Source organism: Cololabis saira, chromosome 3, assembly GCF_033807715.1.
Source record: "Cololabis saira isolate AMF1-May2022 chromosome 3, fColSai1.1, whole genome shotgun sequence".
NCBI lineage: Eukaryota > Metazoa > Chordata > Actinopteri > Beloniformes > Belonidae > Cololabis > Cololabis saira.
This window is the reverse complement of record NC_084589.1, coordinates 7825001-7852900: the sequence shown is the minus strand read 5'-3', so window position 1 is coordinate 7852900 and position 27900 is coordinate 7825001. Positions and strand designations below refer to the sequence as shown.

General features: G+C 43.5%; 1 protein-coding gene across 1 annotated transcript in view; it reads left to right on the top strand.

Annotated features, from left to right (window-relative positions):
- Positions 1–27900, top strand: part of LOC133440850 (Golgi-associated kinase 1A-like) — an 81993-nt gene that overhangs the window by 45747 nt on the left and 8346 nt on the right. The window contains exons 2-4 of the mRNA XM_061718178.1: positions 11118–12179; positions 15125–15535; positions 22876–22998. Of these exons, the coding sequence (XP_061574162.1) occupies positions 11118–12179; positions 15125–15535; positions 22876–22998 (1596 nt within the window). The remainder of the gene's footprint in view (positions 1–11117; positions 12180–15124; positions 15536–22875; positions 22999–27900) is intronic.

The following is a 27900-nucleotide window of genomic DNA, read 5'->3' as shown; positions in this document are numbered from 1 at the left end:
GGCCACACCCATTAATGCAAACCATTAAATATCTAATTTTTCACCAGGCCTGGCTTGGTACAAAATTTGGTGACTTTTGGGGCACGTTTAGGGGGAAAAAATGCCCCCATTTCGTCGGAAAAATAAAGGGACCTTCGCACTGTAAGTGCTCGGGCCCTAATAATAATTATAAAAACCTCAATCATATACTGTAATAATGCACATTCAATAACCATGTCTACCTCATACTGCTGCACCTTTCACTGTAAAATTGAATATATGTTAATAAGAGCTGTCCTTTGCCTATTTACCTATTTACTCTACAGGTGCATTCTGTATCTTCTTACATCAGTCTGCTTTTGTGGCATTTCTTTCATCTTTTTTCCATCACATGCTCTTGTAGCGTTTGTGTGGAAGAAGAAAGGGGGTCTGTCTGGTTTCATCCAGGTCCTCTCCACTGAGACATTTAAGGGACACAGATGCATCCCATCTGTTCCTCAGGATATGCTCATCGTCCATGTTGGTTTGTCTTTTTTTGACCCATCTGTTCATTTCTTCTGCTCTCTTTGCTTTACATTGATAATTAATGCAAAATCACTGAAAAGGTGTAATACTGTTTCTTATTTATTGCTGGAAACGGGAATTGAAAATGAACCACAACTGATTCTCCAAACAAAGCGTCTCACTCTTTTCTGCCTTTTTATTAATACAATTCTCATCTTAATTGATTTACTACGGAAGAGTATCAGGGCCATGCAGGAGAAAAATAAAAATAATATTTTAGAGGAGGAAGATTTTTTTTTCATTATGCACTTCGAGAAAAAAGTCGAAATGTCGAGAAAAAAGTCGAAATGTCAGGATTAATGTTGAAATACAATTTAGAGAAAAAAGTCGAAATGTTGAGAAAAAAGTCGAAATGTCGAGATTAATGTTGAAATACAATTTAGAGGAAAAAGTCGAAATGTTGAGAAAAAAGTAAAGAGTTCGTGAATAAAGTTGAAATTTCGACTTTATTTTTGAAATTTTGACTTTATTCACAAAATTTCGACTTTGTTCTTGAAATTGTATTTCAACATTAATCTCGACATTTTGACTTTTTTCTCAACATTTCAACTTTTTTCTCGAAGTGCACAATAAAAAAAATCTTCCCCTCTCAAATATTTTTTCTCCTGCATGGCCCTAATACTCTTCCGTAATTTACAGATCGAGGTGATTTACCTAATATTTGTAACAAAAGGTGAACAAAGCAGCAACAGCTCTGGCACATTTGTACGGAAGAGTATTAGGGCCATTCGTGCACTTCGAGAAAAAAGTCGAAATGTTGAGAAAAAAGTCGAAATGTCGAGATTAATGTTGAAATACAATTTCACGAATGAAGTCGAAATTTCGTGGAGTCGAAATTTTGAGAAAAAAATTTGACATTTCCAGAATAAAGTTGAAATACGTTTCGACTTCTTTCTCGAAATTGCATTTCAACATTATTTCTGACATTTCGACTTTTTTCTCAACATTTTGACCTTTTTCTCGAAGTGCATAATAAAAAAAAAAATCTTCCTCCTCTAAAATATTATTTTTATTTTTCTCCTGCCTGGCCCTAACACTCCCGTACATTTGGTACAGTGGAGCAGTGATTAACTTTTTTCCGGCTCGTTGCATCGGTGCTCCCTGGCGTCCTCCCTCTCCAGGGATTGGCTGGCTGCAGCTCCTGTGGCATGTCTGGGCCCAGCGCTGCATACGAGCCCTGCAGCCCTCGGCTGGGAGGGAAGACAGAGGGATATGAAGATGAAAGGAGGGAGGAAGACGAGCAGCTCTCACGCGCCCCCCCGGACAGACACCTGGCCTGCTGGAGCAGATGGGGTTATTGGGGCAGGTCGTGTTTGAGTGGTTGTCTGGGGCCTCGCTGCTTCCCCATGGGGGGCTGGAATCTGGATGGACTGAATTACATTTGAATATTAGTGACCACGTTTACATGCAGTCAAAATTGGGGTTATGGTCAATATTCCGGTTACTGAAACATTGGGAATAATCTGTTTACATGCGTGAGCAAACAGGGTTATCCCTGTTTACATGGTGATTAATCATTTGGGATATCTGGATCAAACCTGTATCCAAATCCAAAACAACAACAATAACAGCAGCACGGTGGATAATGAACATCCAGTAGAAGTGGTTTTGTTTCTCGGCCCTGTAGTTCTCCTTTTCCAGTGTCTTCCAGCGGAGCTTGATCTGGTCTGGACGTACATGGTCTACAAATCCTGCTTTGCACAACTTTTCTCTCTCCTTCTTGTAAATCTTCTATCCCGGTACTTTCTACCGTCTACAAATGCAGAAATGTTCATATCCTTCATTACATTTATGAAGTGATTAGTCTCCTACTGGTCTTGTGTTTCTCCGTGTTTATAAGAACTTCCTGGACTCAAAAGACCAGGATTCCTTGTGAACAGAACATGCAGAAAACAAATTCCTGTTCCTTTTGATGGAAATATTCGGATTAGAAAAGGAGTAACCCTGGGGTAATTTTTGGGTTTTTAAAAACCGGATTACGAGTAGATCAGACTTGTTCCCGGTGCATGTTGGACTCCGGCAGGGCTGCCCTTTGTCACCGGTCCTGTTCATAATTTTTATGGACAGGATTTCTAGGCGCAGCCAGGGGCCGGAGGAGATCCGGTTTGGGAACCTCAGGATTTCATCTCTGCTTTTTGCGGATGACGTTGTCCTGTTGGCTTCACCTCCAAAACCGAGGCCATGGTTCTCCACCGGGAAAGGGTGGCGTGCCTTCTCCGGGTGGGGGGAGAAGTCCTGCCTCAGGTGGAGGAGTTCAAGTATCTCAGGGTCTTGTTCACGAGTGAGGGAACAATGGAGCGTGAGATTGACAGACGGATCAGTGCAGCGTCCGCAGTTATGTGGTCGATGTACCGGACCGTCGTGGTGAAGAGGGAGCTGAGCCGAAAGGCGAAGCTCTTTATTTACCAGTCAATCTACGCACCTACCCTCACCTATGGTCATGAACTTTGGGTATTGATCGAAACATACAATATTATACAAGCGGCCGAGATGAGTTTCCTCCGCAGGGTGGCTGGACGCTCCCTTAGAGATGAGTTTCCTCCGCAGGGCGGCTGGACGCTCCCTTAGAGATGAGTTTCCTCCGCAGGGCGGCTGGACGCTCCCTTAGAGATGAGTTTCCTCTGCAGGGTGGCTGGACGCTCCCTTAGAGATAGGGTGAGGAGTTCGGTCACCCGGGAGGAGCTCGGAGTCGAGCCGCTGCTCCTCCACATTGAGAGGAGTCAGCTGAGGGGGCTTGGGTATCTGTACCGGATCCTCCTGGACGCCTCCCTAGGGAGGTGTTCCAGGTATGTCCCTCCTCCCTAGGGAGGTGTTCCAGGCATGTCCCACTGGGAGGAGACCCCGAGAAAGACCCAGGACACGCTGGAGAGACTATGTCTCTCGGCTGGCCTGGGAACGCCTCGGACTCCCCTGGAAGAGCTGGAGGAAGAGATGGAGGAAGAGATGGAGGAAGAGCTGGAGGAAGAGCTGAAGGAAGAGCTGGAGGAAGAGCTGGAGGAAGAGCTGAAGGAAGAGCTGGAGGAAGTGTCTGGGGTGAAGGAAGTCTGGGCATCTCTGTTGAGACTGCTGCCCCCGCGACCCGGGAACGGATAAGCAGTGGATGGATGGATGGATGGATGGATGGATGGATGGATGGATGGATGGATGGATGGATGGATGGATGGATGGATGGATGGATGGATGGATGGATGGATGGATGGATGGATGGATGGATGGATGGATGGATGGATGGATGGATGGATTATGAGCAAATCCCGGTTATTAAAAGGGGTTATTGGTGTTTACATGGCCGTGCAAAACCGGGTTATTGCTAATATTCCTGTTACAAAAGGGTTATTGATGCATGGAAATGTAGTCAGTGTTCTTAGTTGGTCTGAACTTGTTTTCTCAATGTTTTATTGAAAAACGATGATGCTTTTGTGTATTCAAACATTATAAATGCATTTTGCATATGGTGTTTGCCAGCAGTACAGTTCAAAGTGGGCCAAACACCGCTGACACGGCTGCTGTTAGTTTATTCTAGTTTATTTGATTTGCTGCCGGCTTTTTCTCCTTCCTTCATCTTTACGAGAAAAGCGATGTGATTCCCGAGCCAGGAATTTATTCAGGTGTTTGTGTGAATGCAAAGTCAATAATGTAAAGTGTTCAGGTGCCTCCAGGTGACTAATGTGCAGCAGAAACACTGGGGCCACGTGGGCGTATGCGCCGCTGCCGGCCCGGGAGACGTCCTGTTCTCCTCCTGGAGATTAGAGGAAACCAGATCTGCTCAATACTGCAGTTGTCTGCAATTTTAGTATTTAAAAGAAAAGAGAAAAAGACCTTACTGTGTTTAAAGAGCTCCCAGGACGCAGTGAAACGTCTGTACCGATACATACAGTACTGGAGTTGAGGGGGGATGAGAGGGGATGAGGGGGGATGGCATCCCCCCTGTAAAACTGCCATCCCCCCTTTCCATCCCTTATGTCATTTCATCAATGAATGTGGGTTTACTGCTATTTCAACATTTAGAGTCATCACCAGAAAAATAACACCAGAAAAATAACTTATTTGACCATTTTCACCTGTTTCAAGTAAATTTTCAATTGAAATACTGTAAGTATTACTTACTTATTACAAGCAAAAAAATCTTGTTCCACTGGCAGATTTTTCTACTTATTTTAAGTGAAAATCTACTTGAAACAGGTGAAAATTGTTGTTTTTTCCAGTGATGAGTCTTGTTTTAAGTGAAATGAGATTTCTTTACTAAAATTTTAACTAGAAATAAGACAAATATTCTTGTTAAGATTGTGAGTTTTTGCAGTGATCCATGTTACTTATCCTGTGAAGGACAGAGTCATATTGATAAGTTCAGAAAAGTGTTTTTTATTGTTGTGTTTTGATGTATGTGATGTAAGCCCAGTGGATATTTAAAGCTTACAGAAGGCTGCATTTAACTGCTGCTATGTCATTCCTGCAGTATTTCTGCAGGTGTTTTGGTCAGTGCTATTATTTGTAATATATTCTATTATTTGTAATCAGCACAAATTATCTGTCCCCATATGATCAAATCCACCATCCCCCCTGATTTTCTTTTACAACTCGAGTACTGGATACATACACATTTTATGGCATTTCAAATGAATAGATTTTTCATTAATCTTGTGTATGTGATTGGTGTTTTCCCCTCCAGCATTTAACTTTACCTTTCATGATGGTGGCTAGACGTGAATATGCCCCCGAGCAACATTCATGTTGGACTCAAGACGTTTCAGCTTTGTTTTCTTTGGATTTTGGAAGGAGATTTTGGAGGAACGTCTTACTGAGGACACAAGCCCATGAATCAGATGAGGGTTCTTATGCGGCGCTGAAGGCTCCGGGTGTCGGAGCTCTGGATCTGTGTACGAGGGGCGGGTGGGTCTTATCGAGTCGCCATAGGGGGAAAAAAGTGTCTGTAGTTGCACTTTTTCTATTACGGGGGGGAAAGGCAAGACGTGCACTTACATGAAACGGAGGAGAAAAGAAGCAGTGGAGCAAATCTGCTGACTCAGCTGTCTGTCATAAATATGAAATGTATGTTCTGAGACTCATCGCTGCACCACTCCTCTGTTTGCTTCACGCATGTCTGTTTCAGCATATTTAAACAGTTATCACACAGTCAGAACACACAGTAATATTGAATAAATGCCAGATATTGAAAGTTGTCTTGGGAAAAGAATGAGTAGGAACATTTTCTTTTCTTTGCACATTTGATAATTCTACAGCCATAAAATCAAAATAAATCCTAAATAAACATAATCGACACAGCACACAGAAACACACAGAAACAAACTAGTCACACTCGCTTACGATGCTCCATAGTTGTTGTTTTTCCCGGGGTACGGAAGAAGAAACTCCTTCCGGGTTCATTTCTGACCAATGAGAGAACAGTTGGTTCATGACATTTGTTAACAGCGTTGAACCGCTACAGACGGTTGCCTTGTGAACACAAACGCCACAAACGAAAAACGAAACAACTGTATCCATTAGCCCCTGAATAGGAACAAAACAAACGGGCCACAGGTCTGAAAGCACCCTTAGGCCACGTTTCCACATAGCCGGGTATTTACAAAAACGGATAATTCCCACTCTACGTTTTGAAAAATCCCATCATTTACACGAACCCGCATGAATATCTGTAAAAGGTGCTATGAGCAGCCAAACCTACAGGGGGCAGTGTAACGAGAAGATAAAGTCATGCTAGCCAATCAGAATCCTGGAAAAAAACATCAACAAATGACACGAGTAACTTCCAGTTACTTCCAAGATGAACGAGAGTCTTTCGTTTGGAGTGACAGAGAAGTGGAGTTACTTTTAAATGTGACTTTAGAATATAAAACAGGTAAAATACAAGAAAATATTGACGGTGGCCAAACAAATTGTAAACACAGGTCGCACTCATATCATGACGCTTCACTGCAAAAACTCAAAATAAGACAAATATTCTTGTTAAGATTTTGAGTTTTTGCAGTGTGGTGACGTTTCTGTCACATACTGTGACGTTCTGAAGACTAAATGTCCGTTTCTCTCTGTTTACAAGCAAACGTGAAGACGGAGTTTTTGCAAATCTCCCCTTTGGCCGGAGTTTTCGGAAATGATGGTTTTTGTTGACTTTGAGCTTCGTTTTCGTGTAAACGAACGGCCAAAACGCATGAAAACACCACAGTTTTTGCTACGTGGAAACGGGGCCTTAATTGTCCTCAGTAGGGATGGAATCAGCAGAATTGAAAATGGAATTGGAATCTAAAAGTCTTATCAGTTCCCATCCCTACCCTTCAGTCGTCCTCAGGTGTGCGCTGTTGTTTCCCTTGTGTGTCTGTGGGGTGGTCGGAGTAGCTGCGTCTCAGTAACAGCTCTGGTACGTAGGAAAGTGATGTATGAAAAAGCTTCATCAGTCAGCGGAGGCAGCAGCTACGCTGATGGATGCTCTGAGATCTCGCTGCTGCAGGTTGGAGCTTTAATCACTTGCAGACTGGATCCGTATCAAATGTTCAGTATCGTAGCGTCTGTAGCAACGATTAATACAGCATCACTGGGTGTTTTTACTGTGGATAAGCATGTATTTGAGTTTAAACCAGGCGCAGTAATGGGCCTGGGTGTCACCGGCCCACCCACATTACTCACTGGCCCTCCCAGCCAACTTTGATCAAAATACATGTTTCACAACATGTTCTAAAAAATGATATGAGAAAAGGTATAAATATAAACGTGATTAGTTGTTGACTTGTGTTCAGCCGTTATTTTATTTTTTTCTTCTGATTAAAACGGAACTTTTGAAACAAGTTGCAGGAGCCTCAGGAAAAATTGATTGTTCTGGTTCCGACAGATTGAGCTGCCTTCAGCCAGCTAGCTAGCCGGTGTTGAGTGCATGTAAACGCAGTCACAGATTTAGCAAGAAATCTGAGTTATCGTTTTACAGACTGCCGAAAATGAGCTTAAGAGAGACAAATGGATCGCTGCAATTCACAGAAACAACTGGATTCCAGGCACTGAAACGTGGATTTGTGGTTCCCATTTTGTATCAGGTAATGTTGGATTTTTGGGTAGCTAACGTTAAACGGTCAAATCATAAAGTTCCATGTCCTCATCACTTTCATTTCTACAAAAAATCCTGCCTTGAAGTTGGACCAAGCGTCAAGACTTTTGTAAGCCTTCAAGCTTTGCTTTGTGTATTTCCCCGGTGTAGAAATTAAGTACATATAAATATCAGGAAACTGGATTCATGGCCAAATATTAATGTCCATGGACCACTGGTTCTTGGGGTAACTGTACCAAATATTAATGTCCATGGACCACTGGTTCTTGGTAACTGTACCAAATATTAATGTCCATGGACCACTGGTTCTTGGTAACTGTACCAAATATTAATGTCCATGGACCACTGGTTCTTGGGGTAACTGTACCAAATATTAATGTCCATGGACCACTGGTTCTTGGTAACTGTACCAAATATTAATGTCCATGGACCACTGGTTCTTGGTAACTGTACCAAATATTAATGTCCATGGACCACTGGTTCTTGGGGTAACTGTACCAAATATTAATGTCCATGGACCACTGGTTCTTGGTAACTGTACCAAATATTAATGTCCATGGACCACTGGTTCTTGGTAACTGTACCAAATATTAATGTCCATGGACCACTGGTTCTTGGTAACTGTACCAAATATTAATGTCCATGGACCACTGGTTCTTGGGGTAACTGTACGGGTCACTGTCAAGTCCAACTGGCTTTAATTTAAGCTGATAATCAGCTGTTATCCCGTCTTCTCCACTAGTTGCAGCTGTTTTTGCCACTCAGTGTGAGTAAGGGGGGCTGGTCCAGTGGGGAAGTGACGTCAATGCAGACCCTCTATACAGTTTAAACAAGGACGCGATTTTCTGTAAAATGTGCAGACATTTCCCCAGCGGAGCTGACGGCCTTTAATCTGTCTGTTTGTCAGTTTTTATAAGTCCCCTTTTTCTGGGACAATATGGCACACCCATTTTTGTCCTGGCCCACCCAAAAGAATATTTCTGCCTACGCCACTGGGTTAAACCTTATGTCTCCCCCCAGGCCCGTTGACCGTTGACATACCAGCCGTTCTCAGCGCCGGCGGCCGGCTCCCTCCAGTCCGGGCCAGAATAATGGGCTCCTTTCACCAAACGTCCTGAGTCTCAGGACTTCTCAAGGCCTTGAAACATTCCTATAGCTAAATGGATGAACAGAGAGGATGATTGAGAGACTTTGAAAAAGCTTTTTGAGAAGGCTTTACTCGCAGGTGCCTCTGCGCGGTTGTTCATGCTGAACCCGGGTTATCAAGGCAAGGAAAGGAAAGGTTATTTTTATAGCACAATTCATCACAAGGTAATTCAAAGTGCTTTACATCAACATTAAGAGCGGCAAGACACAATAAAACAGTAGATAACAAATTAAATGAAATGAAATGATAGAATTACGTTTCTATACGGTCAAAACGTACAAAGACTGGGTCAAATACAGTATTACAAAAGTAATCTGTAACAATTCGTACGGTGAATTAAACCAATTTGACAATTCTATGCCACACACTGTAAAAACTCAAAATCTTAACAAGAATATTTGTCTTATTTCTAGTTAAAATGTCTCATTTTTAGTCAAACAAATCTCATTACACTGACACAGTGGTAATGACACAAGTGTCATTACCAGAAAAATAACTTGTTATTTGACAATTTTCACCAGTTTCAAGTAAATTTTCACTTGAAATAAATAGAAAAATCTGCCAGTGCGACAAGATTTTTTTGCTTGTAATGAGAAGATAAATCTTGTCCCACTGGCAGATTTTTCTACTTATTTCAAGTGAAAATCTACTTGAAACAGGTGAAAATTGTTGTTTTTTCCAGTGATGAGTCTTGTTTTAAGTGTAATGAGATTTTTTTACTAAAAATGAGACATTTTAACTAGAAATAAGACAAATGTTCTTGGTAAGATTTTGAGTTTTTGCAGTGCAATGCCTGTTTCCAGGTCTTATTTCACACAACTGACGAGAATTACGTTTCTATACGGTCAAAACGTACAAAGACCGGGTCAAATACAGTATTACAAAAGTAATCTGTGCCATTTTGTAAATCAAACCAATTTGACAATTCTACGTCACAATGCCTGCATTCAGGGCTTATCCATAACTTTGCGCAGTTTTCAAAAATCATCAGTATTTAATTTGATAGTACGCTTAAATAACAAATAAATGAAATAAAATGATAAGAAAAGAGGTAAAATGATAAAAAGCACAGGTTGTTAAGAAAGAAGGGCAGTAGAGTACAGCAGGTAAGTATTTAATTTAAGAGTACGCTTCAGTAAACAGTAATCTTTTTAGGCCTGATTTATTCGTTATTGGGCTCTAGGTGATCCGTGGCTTTTCTGCAACCGTTAATATTTCCACTGGTAGGCCACCCTGTCTGCAGAAAAGCTGCGAGCAGATTTCCCTGTAGCTTTTCTCTGGCTTCCGCAGCCCAGAATGAGGACAGATGAGCCGTGTTGAGGCCCTGATGTTGTTCCGTGTGAAATGGGATTTTCCCCTCCTGCTATGCACCGCTTGCTGAAAGCAGCACTGAATGATGGCTACGCCACAATCATATTGGTCTCAGCTGGATAGTCCCGTTGAGCTGCCGGCTCCTGGAAGCCGCCTGACACGAGCATTAGACTCCGCTGCTCACAAGTGTGTTCAGATGGATTCAGCTCTGACTGCTTTAATCAAAATGTTAGACGGCTCCCTTCATTCTTGAAAATAAAGACCTCACATCATTGTTATGATTTCACAGGACAAAAAGCTCTGCCTGTCTGGTCTCCAGCAAGGAGGGTCCCCCTTATGATCCAGGTCCTGGTCCAGGTTTCTACCCCCTTATGATCCAGGTCTTGGTCCAGGTTTCTACCCCCTTATGATCCAGGTCTTGGTCCAGGTTTCTACCCCCTTATGATCCAGGCCCTGGTCCAGGTTTCTACCCCCTTATGATCCAGGTCCTGGTCCAGGTTTCTTCCCTCATAAAGGGGAATTTTTTCTTGCCACTGTTTGGCTTAAGGTTTTTCTCGCACTTTTTTCCAATATATTGCATTTTTCAGTGCATTTTTAGCCTAGTTATTTTTGTGGTAGAAGTATCCTATTGGTCCTATCGGTATCAGCAAGTACACAAATTAAAATGCTCGTACTCGGTGTGAAATAAATGGTATTGGGGCATCCCTAGAAATAATTGCTCGGGGGTTTATGTTCTGGTCTCTGGAAAGATCCTAGAGACAACTTCTGTTATAATAGACGCTATAGAAATAAAATTAAATTGAATTGAAATTGAAAAGGTGTACAAAAAGAGTTTTTCCGCCTCCTTCCTTTGAATGATCTGACTCCCATTGACTTCCATTTTACCACACGCCAGGAGAGGAGAGATATTAGCATCGTCGTCGTTGAACCCCTCAGGAATTTTAAGTGCTATGCTCTGTACTTTTATGGAGGAAATACTTTGAAATCTATGATGCCACAACATTATAATCATGCATCTGCTGGTCTCCCTCTAACTCGCATTCCTTTATTTCTCTCCTCTTGCAGGCCTGGCGAGTGAGGTCGAAACTCTGCTATGGTCAAAAATGGATTCTCCTTTTCTCCCCCGTCTTCCTCCTTATCCTCATCATCTCTGTCATGGTGATCCCCCTGCCTCCGCCTCTGCCATGTCCTGACGCCAAGTGGCGGCTGTCGCGGGCCCTGAGCTCCATGAGGGAGTTGGGACTCAGGCCCGGGATTGCAGACCCCCCTCCAGCCCCCGCCCTCCAGCAGCGTTCCTCGCGGAGGAGCAAGAATCCAGTGGCACAGAAACAGAGTGTTGCCAGCGATGACGATCACAGGAACAAAGCAAAACTGTATGCAGACATCCAGAGAAGTAGATACAGAAACAGAGGCAGTGCTTCCAAGAGAAAAGACCCGACGGACGGCGTCCAGTCAACCAGACGAAGTCAACAACCTCCCCTCTCAGAGTTTACAGTCAACAACGCTGAGATCAGGCATCGAATTAGGCCAAGCAGCCGCAGTTCTGTGGGGAAGCGCACTGCAGAGGCATATACTTATCTTGAGAGGAGGCCGACCACAGTAGCACTTAACTCTTCCCAAGCAGATAGCGCGATGAGCGTGGGAGACAGACGGGCAGACACGTGGACGTACGAGAGCCCCCGCAGGAATGCAGACAGGCAAACACACGACAGCCGTGCGAGCGTGAAGCCACAGCAACATCGAGCTTCGGGAAAAAAACACAGACAGGCAGCAAAGCACTCTTTGGGGAAATTTGACAATGAGGTGAAGGAGCAGCTTCCTGTGAAAAGGCCGTCCAGGGATCACAAAGCATCCCATCATCCCACAGAAGAGGTGAAGACGATGTCCAGGTCAGAGGACCACAGAGAGGCCTCCTCCGAGCTCGGCGCCGCTGCGAGGGACGGAGGGGACTGGTGTCAGAGCTTCGGAGAGGAGGACTGGTCGGACGGTCAGGGGAGGGTGAGATCCAGTAGAGATCTGCAGCCCCCGCCCTGGCTGAGCCAGGACGACCTGAAGAAGATGGAGCTCCTCTCCGAGGGCCAGGTTGTTAGTAAAGCCCGGGTACCGGCGCACGGACAAGTTCTCCAAGTGGTGCTAGATCCTCCCGCTCACCACCAGGTACACCCTTGGTGGAAATCTGATTGGGCGGCACGTTTCAGCTCCTTCAACCTCGTCCTTCCACCATCACACAACAGAAATGATCAGGAGCTGTTGATAAAAGCTGCTTCAACGATATATTTTGGCTTTCCTACAAAAAACACAGTTTTACTCTCACCAGAACGATCTGGTCCGATATGTAATGGGTGTGTATGTGCCCATGTTTGTTAAATTACTAGGGGTGTAACGATACACTAATCTCACGATACGGTACGATACACAATATTGAGGCCACGATAACGATACCATACGATATTATAGCAGTATTTTTTTAACAACCTTGCATGAGGAACATATGACTGGAAAGAATTGTCTTTTATTTGAAAGACACAAAATACAAAACAATGCTGTGCGTTTGCCCTATTGTTACAGTTTCAATTCAATTCAATTTTATTTGTATAGCGTCTAATACAACAGATGTTGTCTCTAGACCCTTTCCAGAGTCCCAGAACATGAACATAAACCCCCGAGCAATTATTACATAAACAATGGCAGGTAAAAACTCCCCTAGTGGGAGAAAAGCCTTAAGCCAAACAGTGGCAAGGAAAAACTTCCCTTTAGGAGGGAAGAAACCTTGAGCAGGACCTGGATCATAAGGGTGGACCCTCCTGCCGAAGGCCAGAAACTACGGGAGCGATGGACAAAAACGATAGCTATGAGATACTTATAATGAATAAAAATGGAAAAGGAGAAGAGAGGAAGGGAAGAGGAGAAGAGAAGGGTGAGAGGCACCGCCCAGTGGATCATGTCGGTGCCCCCCTGCAGCATAGGCCTATAACAGCATATCTACCACGAAGCTATATTTGAGACTAACTATTATAGTCTTGTTCTATAGCTGCAACTATGACTACTGACTCTAACACACTAGAGTTTACACTAACTAGAGATTTACAAACACCAGCTAGAGGTTTACTAAACACTAACTATAGGCTTTACTAAACAGAAAGGTTTTAAGTTTGGTTTTAAAGGTGGAGGTGGTGTCAGCCTCCTTACCCCAGATTGGAAGTTGGTTCCATAGTAATGGTGCCTGATAGCAGAACGCCCGCCCTCCAAATCTACATTTGGATACTCTTAGGAACTACGAGTAAACGTGCACTCTGAGAACGGAGAGCTCTGACAGGAACATAAGGCACTATCAGGTCTCGCAAATAATGCGGAGCTAAGCCGTTTTGGGCTTTATACGCAAGTAATAAAATTTTAAATTGGATTCTGAATTTTATGGGTAGCCAATGGAGCGACGCTAACACTGGAGAGACGTGGTCTCTCCTGCTGATTCCTGTCAGTACTGGGGCTGCTGCATTTTGGATCAGCTGGAGGATATTCAGCAAATTACTTGGAGATCCTGCACACATTACAGTAATCTAGTCTAGAAGATACAAACACATGAGCTAGTTTTTCTGCATCACTCTGCGAGAGGACTAATCTTTGCAATATTACGGAGATGGAAAAAGGCTATTTTACAAACCTGATTAACATATGGTTTAAACGACAAATCCTGTTCGAAAACAACACCAAGGTTTCTCACAGTTGCACTGGAAGCCATCACAACACAATCTAATCCCTTCCTAAGATGCTCTGGACCAAGAATGATAACCTGTCACAACTTCTGTTGTAATAGATGCTATATAAATAAAATGGAATTGAATTGAATTGAAAAGCAGCCCCATAGAAATAAACCTAATATTAATACAAATAACTGATATTAAGCAGAGATAACTCCACCAGTGGGCGAAGAGAAATGCATAAATAGTCTCAGTAGACAAAGATTGAGACTGTTTTTCCCTTTCAGAGAAATTAGTGTTGGAAGTACAGTTTAAAAACACACAGCAGTGTGTCGTTGGTTCAACACCCAGTCGGTTTAAAATCATTAAAAACCCCAAATCAGCGCCGCAAAAACCATCTCTTCAGTCTCTTTTTGTCCAAAGTTGGGGAGCATCCAGGACTTGAGCAGCCTGCTTGAAATAAAGTTTAAAAACAATTGTATTTATTGATTGAATATTTCTTGTAACAGGTATGTGTGCGCCAGTTCTAGGGCTAGGAGAAAGCCAAGGAGAATGTAGGGATTGATTCAAATGTCAAGAATCGATTCGATTACAATTCTGAAGATTCAGAATCGATCATCAAGATTTGATTTGATCAGATTCGATTCCGATATTGATTTGGGTTAGTGTTATTAAAACTGTTTTTTGAGCTGTTGCATGAATGATATGACTGTGTAATTATGCAACATATTAATACTAGTATTATATTGAGATTCAACAGCAAGTATTGCAGCTAATGATGCTGTAAGGACCAGTCACCTCCCAGAATGCTGATAGAACTGCTTTCAGAAACATCGTGGGGCAGAATTACCAAACAGATCCAGGCCAGCAAAAAGAGGACATATGAAATCGGTTTAGATTTGTCCCAGATTATGGTTTTAATTTTTTGAGTTTTGACATTTTTGAGAATTTGGTGTTTAGCATTTTATGCAAATGTAACCCCAAGACAGTATATAAAGTAATGAAATATAGACAATTTATGCAATTATAACTGAAAACTTTAATGTTTTCATATCTTTAAACATATTTAAAGGGAAAAACATGGCACCAGTTATTCTTCTGTCCAACAAAACATTCCTTTTTTGGGCATAAACACAAAAATTCCAAAAGTTGTAATGTAATGATGAAAAAACAAAATTGATCTTTAGACATACAAATCAATTTTTAGGAACTAATATGAGAATCGATTTAGAATCGGAAAATCGATTTTTTCAACACAGACCTAGCCAGTTCTTTAAGTTTTGCAGCCCGCCCCCCCAGGCCTTTTCTGATTCGGTATTGTATGAATGTAATATAATGTTACAGATGCCGCCACCCAGGAGCAACTCCCGGCAGCGTGGCCCTGGGCGCGGCGGCCCTGCGTCCTCCCACGGCGAGCGTTGCCAGCAGGGCCGCTGCGCGCTGATCAAGCGGCCCGAAGACTGGTACGAGGTGTTCGCCTTCCACCTGGACCGAGTCCTGGGACTGAACCGAAGTCTCCCCGTGGTTCTGAGGACGTTTCACAGCGACATCCTGCCCTACCGGTACACCAGCGGTCCCCCGAGACCCGCCGTGTGGTGGGACCCCGACATCCAGCACGTAGCCGACGCAGACAACGACCAGAACTCGGTGCCGCTCAGCTGGGTCCAGTATCAGCAGATGCTCCAGGCCCGGTGTGGCAGGGAGACGGATCTGCTCTCACAGCCCTGCAGGGGAATCCAGCACTCGGAGTGGGGGAGACTCGCGCTTCTTGACTTCTTATTACAAGTAAGTGGAATCTCGTTGTCGCTCGAATGTGGATCCTGTTGATATGTTGAAAGCTTGTATACACAGTAATCCCTCGCTATAACACGGTTCACCTTTCACGTCTCGCTGCTTCACGAATTTGCATTGTGCATCGTGTTCTGCATTCTGATTGGCTAAACAGTCTCCCCACTTATTCCCTCCTGTGTCAATAATGTTGGTCGCTTAGCAACAATGCTGAGAACGGCCAATGATCTTCAGCAGCAGCTCAAGAACAGGACCCTTTGATGAATCGTTCATTACAGTTCTCACACCGTGCCATGCATGCGATGCGAGCGAGTGTCAGCGACAAAATCAATTCCATTGCTTTATTTTCTAATGGACTGTCCTAACTGGCCACAGCGACACAGCGCTGCGCAGCGGCGTTTTGAGCTGAACATTTGTCGGACGCCCTGCTTCTATTTTCTTCCTGCCGCTCGCGTTGAAAGCCGATTGAAAGCGCTGTAGGAAACGGTCATGATGAGGAACGGCTGATCCAGTTAGTTGAAATGAGAAGTTATCTCTATGATTCCTCCTCATTTCACTACAAAAACCTCAATAAAGTGGCAGCTGGCAGCTTTTAATTTCACCGTGCCGCGCTGGAACAACATCTCGGCACGTCCAATAGGAGAGAAGGTGGTGGAGGCTGCACTGACCCTTCTCCTTGCGCCGGTCGCACATACACAATGAATGGAGTTGTGTCGGTTGCTGTGTGGATTATGTTCTCACTACAAATAAAAATAACAAACCGCTCCAGGTCTGGAATGGAATCGGGCCGAGACCACCTCTCCTAGGAGATCTCAGCTCACTTGTTTTGTCCCGCATCCGAGTGTGATTGCTGTGTTCACATGTACCAAACCAACCGAACTTTAGGGGGAAACGCTCCCTGTTTCGGAACAACTGCTCCAAACTGGACAGGTGTGAAAGCACCCTAAAGCTTGTGTCTTTTTCATTTACCTTAATGTGATAGTCAGTCTCTGCTTAGCGAGAGACTGAGCAATGGGAGTTCTGCTCGCTTCGTCTCATCCGTTGACCTCGCTGAGCTGCGTGGGTTCAGCCAATCAGCGTGCGCGGGGTGCTGCCACTTTAGGAGCGCACGGTGCGGTGCAGTGGGTAAAAGGGGAGTTTCAGCTGTCAATCAAAATACGTGGGGGCCCATTCAGTGTGGACAGAGAGCGTCCAATGTCACGCAGTGCGACGCGATAGTCGGACGCTCGCATGCAGTTAGGACACGGTGTCAGATATAATCCGAGGTGGCATGTCGGACTCTTTTTGACCAGAAGTAAAAAGAGCGACAACAACGATCCATAACTATGTTCTTCTCTGGAAAAAACACTCCTGCACCGCGGCTTTAGAGGAAAAAGACACTACAGAGTCAGGATGCAGCAGCAGTCAGAGCAGTGAAATACATGCCAGTCACAATTTGTCCTACTGTACTTATTGTACTTTTTTCATAATCATTTTTCATTTTCCACACTCCAGAAGAGAGAATACCACACGTGCACACAAGCTGGGCCATCATTTAATTATGGTCATGGGAGAAATAAATGCTTTCCATGTAGGAAGATGTGGGTGTCTGCTGGGATTTCTTCATGAGACGGGCTTCGGCTGTTTCCAATGGACAGCTGTTCTCAGTCAAATAATCTGCAGACTCAAAATTCATCATCTGATGCCTGAAGTTTCCTCTTTTTTTCTTCTTGTCTGCATATATATTAATGGTTAATACCATGTTGGTAAGAACCTAAAGCATATATACACGTTGTTCAAAAACCAGACAGCGTCGTAGCGTCTGCAGCTGTTCACGTGTCTTGGAAATGGAGTACGACTGAGGATTAAGTCAATGTTTTCATTCTTAAGAACTCAAATGTAGCACAGAACACTGACAGATGCGCCACAGACGCATGCAGCCACAGTTGGCGACGGGATTGCCACGGTGGGGACCCTTAAAGGGTGTGGCAAACATCTGCAGTGGTGGATACTTTATCTGTTACTTCATGTAGAAACACGGATGTGTGCATTCATTAATAAAAGTAATAGAACATGTGTCTTAAATTGGTATTTGATAGAGTGAACGAAGACAATTCCGGCCATAAAGGTCGAATATATTCCAGCATTCATTTGATGTGTTTGCACAGATGTACAGCTTGTCTCTCAAACTTGATTCTCCTTGGCTTTACAGCAGTGACATTTGGATGTAAACTCACCGTGGCTGAGTTTGTTCAAAGGTATTGATATTGTCCCAGCTGGTGCTCCATCATATGGACACATCCATATTTATGGTTCCTAACTGCAGAGCTGGAAGATGCAGCTGAAGGACAAACACCCACATCGACAGAAGACGGTTGCAGCTCACTAATTAGTTTTACATCTTTTAGTTGTGCAAATAAAGCAGCATTTCAACACTACCACACGTGTCTCCATCTAAAACTTCAAGAGCAGACGCAGCTTACAGTCAGCCTCAGACTACAACCTGCCAAGGTCAGTAGAGGAGTAGTTTTAATTAATTTCAAAAATACGTAGTTGAGTTGTCACAGTAAGCATCTGACTCTGAATAGCACGTTCAACACTGTCAGGCGCACGGGAACAAACATGGAGCATCGTTACATCGTTGACATGCTTGGGAGGAGATGAACCCTCACCCTCTCAGCCCCCAGTGTTGTACAAGTTCCTACTTCTCATGAACTAGTTCAAAATTCAGTTCACATAGTTTTAAAAATGAATAGTTCATAGTTCACCATTTTCACTTTGAACTAGTTCAAATTCAGTTCATTTCAATATTTTTAGGTGAGAAGTAATGTACGAATGAAACGGCCCCCTATCCTAAAACTGTTCACCGTATACAATCATTATTGTCCTAGTGGCTTTTCAACTTTCTTCAGAGGCTGTAAATCTCCAACAATGTCGTCCATTATCAGTGTGTCTCCCTGTTGCAGGTAAATCCTCCCCCTGAAGGAGCAGCAGTGGGACTGGGGTCGTTTGGGGCTGTTTCTGGTCTTTCCTCATCACTTTGTTTGATTGTCAAGGACTTGCAGATATTTTCTCACACTGGACGGATGCTTTAACTCAAGTCAGTTGCTCTTAGACGTCCCAAAATCCAGGCTCAAAACAAAAGGTGGCCGAGCTTTTGCGGTGGATGCCCCTAAGCTGTGGAATAGCTTGCCACTAAATATTAGATCTGCTCTGACCCTAGAGGTTTTTAAGTCTTCTTTGAAAACGTATTTCTTTTCATTGGCTTTTGGTGTACGGTAAATAGTGCCCTACATCTGTGAGTAGTGATTGTGCACTTTGTGTATCTGTTCTTTGCCGTCTATTTTCTATTTTTATTACTATTTTATTGATCATCCTAGAACGTTGGTGACTTTATTGTTTCTACACTTTGTACTGTATTTTCTTTTGGTATTGTTTCATTTTAAATGTACACTGTGCAGCACTTTGGTCGACCTTGGTCGTTTTTAAATGTGCTATATAAATAAAATTGACATTGACATTGACATTTAACTTCACATGACATTTCAAATCTGAAGTTGATGAGGCAGACGCTCTGACTTGTTTTCTCAGCGCAGGTGGACATAATTTGCACAGAAAGGTTAGATTTTTACCGTCGGACTCTTTGGGAGACGATGTGTAAAATTCCCTCAGATAATGATAAGGATCATCATGTGACGTCTCGCTGACGCTGCGTCTGCAACGTCTCTCTCTTCCCTGGTCATGTAAAGATGCACCGGGCTCAGACCACCGTTGCCATGGAGCTGGTGCCCGTTGCTATGCTAGTGTGCACTGCATTGTGGGTAATGTAGTGTGAAGTCGTCATCTCGCAGAGTATTTTAAATGTGTGCTGCCCGCTGGTGAAATGAGAAGGATTATTCCATAATAATTGGACTTAAACACTGAAGCTGAAACTGTACAGTTCAAATTCCCCCTGAGAACAAATAATAAATGAGGTGATTGATGATGGACTCCAAGCCTGCCCAAGGCTCAGGAAATGACCTGACAGTTTATAAATAGTTATATATTATATAATATAAACTAAACTAAAATCACATGGAATCTTGTTCAACTCTTCATTTTATTTAGTTACATGAAAATGTGGTATGAGATCATGTCATTTAACCCTTGTACTGTCTTTGGGTCAAAATGACCTAATTCTCCTGTCCTTCTTTCCTCCTGCTCTCTCCTTCCTTCTCCCTTCCTCTTTTCTCCCTTCCTTCCTTCTTTACTTGTTTCCTTCTTTATTTTCTCCCTTCCTTCCTTCTTTTCTCCATTCCTTCCTTCTTTCCTCCCTTCCTTCCTTCTTTTTTCCCTTCCTTCCTTGTTTCCTCCCTTCTTTCCTTCCTTCCTTCTTTTCTCCCTTCCTTCTTTCTTTCTTTCCTTCCTTCCTTCCTTCCTTCCTTCCTTCCTTCCTTCCTTCCTTCCTTCCTTCCTTCCTTCCTTCCTTCCTTCCTTCCTTCCTTCCTTCCTTCATTCCTTCCTTCTTTTCTTCCTTCCTTCTTTCCTCCCTTCTTCCCTTCCTCCTTCCTTGACCCGAAGACAGCACAAGGGTTAAGAATGATTATGATCTACTGACCTTATTACGTGAGGATAAACTGCTGTGGTTGAACTGTGTGATATTATTAGAGGAGCTAAACAGTCTGATCAAGCAGAAGTAAAACATAAAACATGCTTATTTTCCTAAATAACTAGAATATAATCATTCTTCTCGGTCTACAACAAATGAAGTGTTTTAAAACGGCCGTTTTAGCCCAGAGGTTTCCTTCACGCTGGGTGTAATCATGTACGCTCCAGCTCCGTCTCCATCCGTGACAGCCCCACCCTCTCTGGTGCAGTCCGTTTAGTCCGGTCCACACACGGAGATGAAATGTCTATCTAACGGCCACCCACGGCGTGCGTGGGGCTGAATATGAATTACCCATGAGGCAGCGCTCATCCTCTGGCTGCCAGGAGTCAATTCCTGTAACGAGGCCAAGCTCTAATAGCTCTATTGATCTGCTGAGAGCAGATGAGTGCACCTATGAACACGTGTTCCTATATGCATTTTTACACCTCCCGTAACTCTGAGTGCAGGAACCAGACATGAAGAGGAAGAGCAGCGTGAAGGACACACCCTGACGCACTAACAAGCATGTGGCGGTGGCAGTGAGGGACAAGAGGGCTGTAAGGTGACGCACAGTGAAGGTGACACACAGTGAAGGGTCCACCGTTCCAGACGGCCTTAGTGCTGGAGATGACAAAGCCGGCTGGTTCTGATCACCAGGGGCCTCATTTATAAAGCTTGCTTGCGCACAAAACAGGGCTTGAAAGATGCGCAAGCCACCTTCTACGCAAAGGTTGGGATTTAAAATGAAAAAACTAACCGAAAAATCTGCGTATCTCTACGCCAACCCTGACCCTCCCGTAGGAACTTAGATAAGATATGGGGAACTGGCGACGCAGGCAGTGAGGTGGTGAAATGAAGCCAGATTCATGTCATACTCTTAATGTCATCACATATCAGACTTATGATATACGTAATAGCGCTGATCGTGTCCATCTGTGTTTGAAGCTCAGCGTCAGTCAGGACTCTGTTGCTGCTGCAGCCGCGGTGCAGGGCGCCGGGTCCGGGAACCTCCTCACACCCACCACGACAACCGTAGAGTGACTGAGGACAGAACAAATGAGGGGCTCCGTAGAGCGTTTAGGGGCTCTATGGAGCCCCTAAAGGGACACCGATTTATTTTTATATATAATGAGTTTTACGCGCGCGAGAAACCTTTATGCGCAGGCGTAAGCCTAAATCATGGTTCCGCTGTAAAACGCACAGAGCCTACGCCGTAGGGTACGCGGCGACGCGCACCTACGCCGTAGGCTCTGCGTTGGTGACGCAGAACCATAAATCAGGCTTGAGCAGCACTGAGGGGAGAGGGGAGGAGGGGGAGCGGGGCTGCCGGGCGGTTCTCGCATCGCCTTTGCACAGTGTCTTGATGATTTGCAATTACAGGCTGAGCCTACCGTTAGTTTTTAAACTGTAAAAAGTGGGGGGGACAAATACATGATTTTGAAAAGTGGGGGGGACATGTCCCCCCTGTCCCCCCTGTCCCCAGTGGTAATTGCGCCGTGGCACTCACGGGCAGCAACGGCGTACTGCCACTCACTCGCTTTATTTTATACTCTTTATATAATTTTTCTACTTTTACTGTGACCACCAAATAATGTGGTTTTCCTGTCCTCCACCTCATCCACAACATTTCGATCTCAGTCTCCGTGAAATGTAGTGGCACGGTGGCTCGACACGTCTCATTCATTCTGACGCCCAAACAGACTGCAGGTGGCGCTGCGCATGCTCAGCAGGCTCATTTATATGAAAATACTACTTTGCATTGCCCATTCATGGTAAAAAGTGGGCGTGTAGAGGGCGGGATATGAGGCGAATTCAGCTGCGCAACCTTCCACCTGGACTGTGATTTATAAAGCGAACATTGCGTGCAAGTGTGCGTGCAGGCGGTTTTACAAATCCGGATTTTTTTTTGCGCCTGCCATTTTCGGCTTTTGGCTTTACGTGCACTTTTAGTATGAATCCTGCGCACTCTTTTATAAATGAGGCCCCTGGTGATCAGTTGGTTCATCTGTATTTAGGGGTGTAACAATATATCGTGCCACGAAATTTCGCGATACAAAAATGTCACGATACGTGCCATGGAGGTGACAAACTGTATCTGATATTGGGTTATTAATATTAATATATTGTGTTTACTAGTAACATCCTATTGGTGCAGCGGGATCACGTGACGACCGCGCCTCGACCCGCGGACCAAAATCTGACTACATTATCTGCAGGAATTTTACACATTGTCTCCCAAAGAGTCTGACGGTAAAAATCGAACCTTTCTGTGCAAATTATGTCCACCTGCGCTGAGAAAACAAGTTCGACCATCTGCCTCGTCAATTTCATATTAGAAACGTCATGTGGAGTTAAAGCATCCGTCCAGTGTGAGAAAATATCTGCAAGTCCTTGACAATCAAACAAAGTGATCAGGAAAGAGCAAGAAGACCCAACAGCTCCGAACGACTCCAGTCACACTGTTGCACCTTCAGGGGGTTGATTTACACAAATCTGGCGACGAGAGGGAATGAGTGGAGTTGAGCGACTCAGAGGTGCAAAAACAAAAGAAATCTCTTCCCTGTAAAATGTCCCTCCGCACGTGTGTGTGTGTGTGTGTGTGTGTGTGCGTGCGTGCGTGCGTGCGTGCGTGCGTGCGTGCGTGCGTGCGTGTGTGTGTGTGCGTGCGCGTGTGTAAACCTCTTTGCATCTTGTTCCTGAAGTGTGCTGACTTCTTGTCCTGTTTCCACAGGTAAACGACCGCCTGGACCGGTGCTGCTGTGGGTTTACACCTGACCCTGCAGACCTGTGTGTGGAGAATCTGCTGCACGCCAAGTGTGGCAACAGCAAGGATCTCCTACTCGTTCACATCCTGGTATGTTTGATTGCCACATTTATTTGTATTTCATCTTCAGTGCATCAGGACTCATCAAGCTGGGAAAGTTGTTTTATTAAACCGTGGCGTTTGACAACAAAGCAGTATTTTCATCTTTTTTTCAGAGTTTTGAATCAGGGTTCGGTTGGAGATGCAGTAAAGTTTGTATCGCAAAACAAAAGACAACCTTGCCCCGAACACTGTTATGCTATAAAAAAGCCAACTACGAGACATCGCTCTTCAAGGAGACATGCATGTCTTCTAAGTGTGTCGGTGCGTCCAAAATGCCATACTAAACAGTATATAATCAAAAAGTATATTTAAGTTCGGCACACTTTTGAGTAAATATCAGTAGTGTGCATTAATTCTGACGTAGGCTACTACTCAGAGCCACACGGCACTTCCTGCCGTTGGGAGGGGGAGTTGTTACCATGGTAACCTGTCACAGCAGCAGTAGCAGCACCGCTCCGCTCTTTCCCGTTTATTTCCCGGGTTAATATCTTATGGAAATCAAAGCGAAATCACACCTAATTCCTCACATTTGAATTGTAGCATGATGGTGGTTCTGCTGCTGCAGCTTTTGCTTGGTACCGGTAACGTTATCCTCCATTTATGTTGGTTGCTAAGTATCTGCGCAGCACTTAGCAACCAAACACCGCTGCATTGCATTGTGGGAGGTTTCTGCTTAGCTAGTGTCCATCAATCCACACTAATAAGTTTCTCCAGAATGAGTATGAATAGTACATACTATTGAGTACTAATGTTTTGGACGCACTAAAAAATCTCACATACTGTTTTTGCTACTCATTAGGGTGGAAGGATGGAATGCTAACTAGCAGCTAACTAGCAGCTAACTAGCAAATCTTCTGACTTCACCACAGAAGTGCATCTTCCATGAACGCCAGTTAAACAAATTAAATAAAGTTGAACAACGAGGTTCACAATACAAGAATTGTCTTTATGATATTGATTTGAAACACATATCACACATATGCAGTTGCATAACTTCAGAAACGTCCCCTTAACGTTCCACTCCAAGGATGTAAGTTAGTTAGTTAGTTACGGCTGCTGCTGCAGAGCTGTCAGTCGCTCTAACTGGATTTGATGGAGGAGACATTTCCACTTTATTCACCAAATTGTATTTCAACTTTATTCTCGAAATGTCTACTTTATTCTGGAAATTGTATTTCAACATTATTCTCAACATTTCGACTTTTTTCTTTAAATTGTATTTCAACACTAATCGTGACATTTCGACTTTTTTCTCATCATTTCAACTTTTTTAAATAATAAAAAAAACAATAAAACAATACAAAAGATCTTCCCCTCTCAAGTATTTTTTCTCCTGCAAGACCCTAATACTCTTCCGTACTATCAAAAGTACCGTAGACAGTTTTTATATCTGATTATGTGTTCCCTGCTAGGAAAGGCTCATTGCAGAAGCTCAGACATGTCGTGGGCTACGTACTGTAAACCAGTATAGTGGAGAAATCCACTTTATAAATTGATTTTAAGTAGCTTTGACTGTCGCAGCAACAAACCTTCATTGCGCATTGCAATGCAGTGAAAATGCAGTGAAATGAGAAGGTTTTAGAGCGTAGTGCAGTACGGATGTGTCTTTTTGGTGGCTGTCGGATTCTTCATATGCCTCACGGCCTCCTGCGTGCTCTGATTTCATACAACTCAAGGGAAAAGACAAGAATCAAGACTAGGAATTCCTTTCTGGGTGTGAGGTGAACTGGTGGAGAACTGACTCCGTGTTAATGGGTGATGGATGTTGGAGATTACTTGTGTTTATTTCTTCTTCATTATTTATCAAAGTTCTGCTGAACCAGAGTTGACGTTGTAATAATGGAGCATTAAACGGAGAGGGATAACAGGAACAGCTGGGGGCCGGTGAAACCACACGTCTCACTGAGGGACTAGGAGAGATAACAGAGAAGAACGGCTGATTTTTATTTTTATTTTTCCCAGTTCCTTAGTTAGTTTCCTTTATTTAACCAGGTAAAAACTCATTGAGATTAAAATCTCTTTTCCAAGAGTCACCTGACCAAGAGGGCAGCAGAAACAGTGTTACAACAGCGAAAAAAAAACCACAACCAGCAGTCACACACTATAGTCAGGGACACAAACAACATACAACATAAACTCAGGAACACGACAGGTCCGTATAATGTAAAACGTTTCAGTACTATTCAATTAAAAACAATCACATTGTCCAAGAGAACTTCTTTTTCGATCCTTTAAAATGGAAGTAAATTCCCCCAGAGTGATCAGTTCAGGTTCAGATCATTCTGAAGGTCATTCCATGACCAGGGAGCAGCAGATCTGAAGGCTTTTTTTTCCCAAGTTCAGTGTCGGCTCAAGGAACTAACATGCGGAGGAAATCCTGTGAGCGTAGGTTGTAAGGATTAGCGTCTCTACACATGTATTCAATTCAATTCAATTCAATTTTATTTGTATAGCGTCTAATACATCAAAAGTTGTCTCTAGGTGCTTTCCAGAGACCAGAACATAAACCGCTGAGCAATTATTACATAAACAATGTCAGGTAAAAACTCCCCTAGTGGGAGAAAAGCCTTAAGCCAAACAGTGGCAAGAAAAACTCCCCTTTAGGAAGGAAGAAACCTGGACCAGGACCTGGATCATAAGGGGGGACCCTCCTGCCGAAGGCCAGACTGGTGGGTCAGGGACGGCAGCAGCACAGCAGGCAGGTGGAAGCAGCAGCGGGATGACTGGGGTGGGGGGTGGGGGACCGCAGGCCAGCACGCAGCTCCTGAAGCTCCGGCCTGAAAACATGCACAAAAGAGAAAAAAGGGGGCCAGCACAAGAAACTACAGGAACAATGGACAAAAATGATGGCTATGAGATACTTAAATAAATAAAAATGGAAATGGAGAAGAGAGGAAGGGAAGAGGAGAGGAGAAGAATGGTGAGAGGCACCGCCCAGCGGATCATGTCGGTCCCCCCTGCAGCATAAGCCTATAGCAGCATATCTACCACCAAGCTATGTTTGAGACTAACTATTATAGTCTTGTTCTATAGCTGCAACTATGACTACTGACTCTAACACACTAGAGTTTACACTACCTAGAGATTTACCAACACCAGCTAGAGGTTTACTAAACACTAACTATAGGCTTTACTAAACAGAAAGGTTTTAAGTTTAGTTTTAAAGGTGGAGGTGGTGTCAGCCTCCTTAACCCAGATTGGAAGTTGGTTCCATAGTAACGGTGCCTGATAGCAGAACGCCCGCCCTCCAAATCTACATTTAGATACTCTAGGAACTACGAGTAAACCTGCACTCTGAGAACAGATAACTCTGCCAGGAACATAAGGCACTATCAGGTCTTGCAAATACTGCGGAGCTAAGCCGTTTTGGGCTTTATACGCAAGTAATAAAATTTTAAATTGGATTCTGAATTTTACAGGTAGCCAATGGAGCGATGCTAACACTGGAGAGACGTGGTCTCTCCTGCTGATTCCTGCCAGTACTCATGCTGCTGCATTCTGGATTAGCTGGAGCCTATTCAGCAAATTACTTGTACATCCTGCTAATAACACATTACAGTAATCTAGAAGATACAAACGCATGAACTAGATTTTCCTCTCTGCGAGAGGATTTTCCTAATCTTTGCAATATTACAGAGATAGAAAAAGGCTATTTTACAAACCTGATTAACATATGGTTTAAACGACAAATCCTGAGCGAAAACAACACCAAGGTTTCTCACAGTTGCACTGGAAGCCATCGCAACACCATCTAATCCCTTCCTAAGATGCTCTGGACCAAGAATGATAACCTCTAGTTTTTCTGCATCACTCTGCGAGAGGATTTTCCTAATGTTAATCCTAATATGAACATAGATAAGTAGGAACCAGCCCAAGAATAGATTTATATATAAAAACTAACCATCGAGAAAGTCTGCGGGCAGATAAAGATGGACAATTTGCAGTTGCATACAAAGTGCAGTGGTGAACAAGATTGCCACATCCTGTAATAAAGGCACGTAAGGCACAATGATATACAGTGTCCAGCCTTTTCAAATAAGTGACAGGTGTGTTCATAAACAACAAGTCTCCATAATCCAGTAAAGGAACGAAAGTGGTTGATATAAAATATTTCCTAACTTGCAAGGAAAAACAAGACTTGTTTCTAAAGAAGAAACCCAATTTCATCTTACGTTTGGGTACAAGTTTTTCTGTGTGGTTTAAAAGACAAGTTCTTATCAATTACAATTCCTAAGTACTTATTTGTTGTGACCATTTCAAGTTCAATTCCATGAGCAGTTAATACTTTAGGAATGTTCAATGGTAACCGTTTGCCATTTGAAAATAACATCACTTTTGATTTACCTGCATTTAGTCCCAGTCTAAGCTGAGTCAGATGGGACTGAACAACATCAAAAGCAGACTGCAAGAATTCAAAGGTTTGCACTACAGAAGAGGATGAACAATATATGACCGTATCATCTGCATAAAAACGGACTGCAGCATTTGATACATTGTCACATAGATTGTTTACATAAATGGAAAACAGCAACCTTGTTTGGCTTAATGCTTTTCTCCCACTAGGGGAGTTTTTACCTGCCATTGTTTATGTAATAATTGCTCAGGGGTTTATGTTATGGGTCTCTGGAAAGCGTCTAGAGACAACATCTGTTGTATTAGACTCTATACAAATAAAATTGAATTGAATTGAATTGAATTGAATTGTTCTGTTGAACGGGACGTCTCATCGCCCGACACAATTTTGGCTTCACATCTGATCTGGAACATCTCAAGATCCCCAGATAGGAGACAGAAGATCCTCGTGCTTACAATGAGCCCAACGGGCGGGCAGATTTGTTGTTATAGAAGCTCAGCAAGTCCCATTCTTACTGCACAAAATGCATCCAGCAC